At 47.6% G+C, this 5,000-nt stretch overlaps 1 protein-coding gene across 8 annotated transcripts in view; it reads right to left on the bottom strand.

The window, feature by feature from the left end:
* Window positions 1-5,000, bottom strand: part of LOC125308793 (spectrin beta chain, non-erythrocytic 4-like) — a 95,141-nt gene that overhangs the window by 5,690 nt on the left and 84,451 nt on the right. For 6 of the 8 annotated variants that reach the window (XM_048265390.1, XM_048265391.1, XM_048265394.1 and 3 more), the window contains 3 exons: window positions 2,938-3,965; window positions 1,703-1,763; window positions 181-449 (listed from right to left, as the gene is read on the bottom strand). In XM_048265390.1, coding sequence (XP_048121347.1) covers window positions 181-449; window positions 1,703-1,763; window positions 2,938-3,965 — 1,358 coding nt within the window. Of the gene's footprint in view, window positions 450-1,702; window positions 1,764-2,937; window positions 3,966-5,000 lie in introns of all 8 variants that reach the window. The other 2 variants (XM_048265393.1, XM_048265396.1) reach the window with 2 other exon arrangements.

Below are 5,000 nucleotides of genomic sequence, written 5' to 3'. Positions count from 1 at the left end.
ATCTACATGAAGATACTGTACGCTGATGAAGACACAGCAAAAATACAAAGTACACTGCACAGCAGCCATTTTGAACATGTTTCAGGGTGGAGATTCCTGTCAAAGTGTGACCAATCGGCGAGGAGCAACAGAGTGAAGTCCACTTCACGGAGAGTGACGACAGCGTCGCGCGGGCCCCACCTGTTGGCGGCCTTCTTCAGGCTCTCGATGTCCAGCTTGCGGAACAGGAAGCCCTCGTGCTGGGCGGTGTGCGATGGCGGCTGGGGGACGGATGGGCTGCTCTGCGCCGGCGCTGACCGCGAGCGCCGCGCCTCCCGCACCTCCCCGCCGCTGGGCTCCTTCGGCCGGGGTCTCCGCCGAGGCTTGGGCCGGTCTCGCGCCCGCGGCCGTTCCGGTCGGGACACCTTCTCGGGCAGGCCATTGGGCAGGCGAGGGATGTCCCCTCGGGCCTGCAGACGACAGTTAGGCCAGACTTCATTCATGCAGGTATAATCCATTAAAATAATCCTAAACTATATGACCAACATATTGAAATGAAGACAGTAGAGTATATTTTATCCTTAGTCTGAGAAGAAAACTGTTTGGCCAGACTTCATTCATGCAGGTATAATCCATTAAAATAATCGATAAATCCTAAACTATATAACCAACATATTGAAATGAAGACAGTAGAGTATATTTTATCCTTAGTCTGAGAAGAAAACTGTTTGGCTTCATTCATGACTAATCCATTAAAATAATCGATAAATGACCAACATATTGAAATGAAGACATACTGTCTGAAGAAGAAAACTGTTTGGCCAGACTTATTCATTACTGTAAATCATATGATCCCACATTGAAATTTAGACAGTACAGTATATTTTGTCCTTAGATATTTAAATTAAGACCTGCATGCAGGTATGTGGTGTATGGTATCACTTGAAGATACAATGAAGTAAAGTCAAGCACAATCCAAAAGACTAAGTGCTGGTTAAAAAAAACATACCGGAATATTAAAAGGTATGGAATAAATTGTACACCGTATAGTTCCCATACGGTGTGCAGTCCATCCCATACCTTTATTATAAAATTATGACACCATACTCAAATGAAGACTGAAGATCTAAAATCTTCAGTCAGTTTCCATACCAATGTAATACCAGTTTATCACTCAAGACAACAAGGGACCTATGGCATCTTGTGGTGACCTATGTTTATATGTCCCTTACCTATGGCATCTTGTGGTGATCTATGTTTATGACTCCCTTAGCTATGGCATCTTGTGGTGATCTATGTTTATAACCCTCTTAGCTATGGCATCTTGTGGTGATCTATGTTTATAACCCTCTTAGCTATGGCATCCTGTGGTGATCTATGTTTATAACCCCCTTAGCTATGGCATCCTGTGGTGATCTATGTTTATATGTCCCTTACCTATGGCAACTTGTGGTGATCTATGTTTATGACTCCCTTAGCTAAAAAATCCTTTAAGTATACAGATGCCATCATTTCACATGTTTCTCATAATGTTGATGAGAAATGTGTTTCCGTCATTATGTATAGTGCATTGATTATAGGGCTTTAAGCAAAATACACTGCATGGTCTGAGCTATGCTGTACAGTAACATTCGTTTTGAATGTTTCTCATTGCATATTCACACACAAGCTTCTCTTGGCATTCAATTTTCACCAGTTACGGTTGTGTAGAAAAAACACTCACCACGGCTGCCTCCCTCTCCTGCAGCTGTTCCACGATGTCAGCTAAAGTGGACCTCTTTTCCCTGTTCAGAAAACATGCTGTATGAGAGCCATGTTGCTCTTAGTCATGCCAAACAGGCCTATTTCATATGGCGTTAGCATGCCAAGTTAGCTATTCTCCATCATTATATACTGTAGGTTCATATTGTAAAGACACCTTCACATTTGTCAGCTACACAAAGACATGACAGCAGTGTCCAGCATGGATTAACTGGTAGAGATAGAGTTGTCAAAGACATAACAGTGTCCAATCTGATCTCAGAAGTCTCTTTCTTCCACTGTGCTGGCCACCACAACACAAACAAACAACATCCTTAATAAGTGCTTGAGTGCATGTACAACTAAACCTGTCTCCTCAACAACTTGAAAGGACAACAGACATTATAATAACATTTTTCAGTGTTGAATCCCACTAGCCAGCGACAGTAAGAAAAAATGATAGCAAAGACAGCACCTCGTCATATGGTATGCAAAAATAAAAGATGAAAATAATTTATGGCGGTGCTGTCCTAGTTATGATTTCATTAGCAGTGGTGTGGCTCTCTCCGTCTGAGGCAAAGACACAACCATCCTGCTGAGCGCTCAGTGACTTCTCCACATCACAGTCAGGAGCGCCAGATTAGAGGACTGGAGTGTGTTAACTGAAGTTTATCATCTGTGAGTGGCATGTATTACAAAACACAACAACAATCACAACAACAACAACAACATCAATAACAACAGCACACATGCATCAGTGCAGATAGATATACATACAAACATGCATAAAATGCATCCCTACATTACAAATACACACACAAACACACAATACATACATACTGTCAAATACAAACACACAAACATTCACAAACACATATAGACTGTATACACACACACAAACACATATAGACTGTATACACACAGACACATATAGACTGTATACACACACAAAAACAAACACATATAGACTGTATACACACACACAAACAAACACATATAGACTGTATACACACACACAAACAAACACATATAGACTGTACACACACACAAAAACAAACACATATAGACTGTATACACACACACAAACAAACACATATAGACTGTACACACACACAAAAACAAACACATATAGACTGTATACACACACAAAAACAAACACATATAGACTGTATACACACACACAAACAAACACACTTAGTCACTGTGTTGTGTACTCACGTAGAGCGCCTGTCTGAGTGTTCCCTGTCGCTGGACTCCTGTCTGTCCAGTCTGTGCCTGTCCCTCCTGTGGGCCTCGTGGCCCTGCCCCTGGCCCTGTGCTGGGCCGCCCGCCCCCTCCAGCTCGCTGGACGTCTGTCTCTCCAGCCTCCTCTCGCGCTCGGCCCTCTCCCTCCACAGCTCCTGCGGGAGCTCGTCCCGCCGCGCCTGCACCAGCTGCTCATTGGAGAGCTGGCGCTCCAGCCGGTGGTGGTGACGCGGCGGCTGCCCGTGGAGCTCGGCCTGCAGCTCGGAGCGGCTACTCCCGCCGCTGCCTCCGCCGCCGGTGCTGACGCGGAGCTCGCTGCTACGGGCCTCGCTGTTGAGGCGCTCGCGACCCAGCGGGGGGTCCTGGAGGACCACCTCGGCCATGACGCCCACCTCGCCGCCCGGGCGCTCCAGGCTCTCGCGCTCACGCTCCAGCCGCTCCCGCTCGCGGTCCAGCAGCGGCTTCACGGCCTCGTGCAGGTGGTCGATGCTCTCCTGGGGCTTCTGCGCCGCCAGCTTGCGCAGGATCCGCTCGGCGCGGCGCTCGGGGACCAGAGCCTTGGACTCCGGAGACCCCGACGCCTCCGACGCCGTGGTGACCACCGCCGTGGTGACCGCCGCTGCTGGTGCCGGTGCCGGGGTCGTCACCAGGGTCACGGGCGGCGACACGGCCAGCATCGGGGGCGAGCTCATGCCCAGTCCGGCGGCTACCCCGACCAGGCCGCTGGTGCGGGCCTCGATGCTGCGCGTGTACGCCGAGCCGTTGAGCACGGGCGTGTAGTTGGCCACGGTGGAGCCCAGGCGGCGGGCCACGGACGAGGACGACGGCGAGGGCTGCGCTCGCTCGCCGCGCTCCACGGCCTGCTGCTCGTAGATGGTCTGCCGCAGGAGGGAGGACGGGGTGGACCGGGCCGGCGAGATCTCCTGAGGGTCCAGGAACACCTTGCGGCCCAGCAGCGGAGTGGGCGGGAGCTTGCCTTGCTCGGCTTTGATCTTCTCCACCTGCACCAATCACAAGAGCAGCCAGGATGCAGGACAGCCAGTTCAGAATGGTGTGGTCATCACAGACAGTATTACACTGCTATTGTTCAGCAGTTCTAAATGGCATTACGTTCAACCATAATTCTAGCAGATAACTGAATAAATAACTTGTGACTGGCTAAATTATGCTGAAACTCAACTAAGGCCACAAATATAGGAAGGTGCCTATTGGATTCAAATGTAGGACATATTTTTACTTGCAATTGTACTGTAATGATGAAAGCAGTAATATATATCAGCAGTCTTAGGTATGTCCATGGGTTAGTTGCTGTGCTATACGTAGTGGTAAATTGCCATAGCCACTTGTGTTGGCATTATCACTTCATTAACACATATGTTAGAGGACATGAGTGAAGGGGCAGTCTCATGTTACAGTAAGCTGGTGGGATCCAGATCAGGGGTTCCCAAACTTTTCAACCCGCGACCCCCAAAATAACCGTGCCAGAGACTGGCGACCCCCACTATCCCTGGATGTGACTCAAAAAATAAAATAAAATGTGCGCACCGGCCATACGCACTAGGCTTATCCAAACACGGGCTTAACGACAACACAAAAGAACAGAGCAGCCTGTTATGATTTTACATATAGAAATTTACTATACGATAAAAGCAGAATACCTTAGTCAAAAAATAATATCCATGTAACTTGAGTGCACATTATTGCTGTCGTGCAAACTTAACTTTGAAACATTACTTTAATTTCCATTTTAACAGAAGAATATCTCAGTCAGGGTAATATCCACAAACTGTTTTAAACATATGTACATTGTTGCTGCGCAAATTTACATTTTGCCAACTATGTTTCAGCGTTAATCTCATCTAATGAGATGGATGCTCGCTATGTGCGGAACACAGCAAGTCCATTCTTGGTTTAATTGTGGAGACGGCCACACGGAGATCATCCTCCACATTTAGACGCGATCTGTATTTGTTTTTAATATATGTCAGTGCAGAGAAAGTCTTACAGTCGCACAGGTATGTGGAGCCAAACGGCGT

This window comes from Alosa alosa, chromosome 15 (genome assembly GCF_017589495.1).
Source record: "Alosa alosa isolate M-15738 ecotype Scorff River chromosome 15, AALO_Geno_1.1, whole genome shotgun sequence".
In the NCBI taxonomy this organism is placed as follows: domain Eukaryota; kingdom Metazoa; phylum Chordata; class Actinopteri; order Clupeiformes; family Clupeidae; genus Alosa; species Alosa alosa.
Note: the sequence above shows the minus strand (reverse complement) of the source record. Positions and strands in the feature narration are given on the sequence as shown.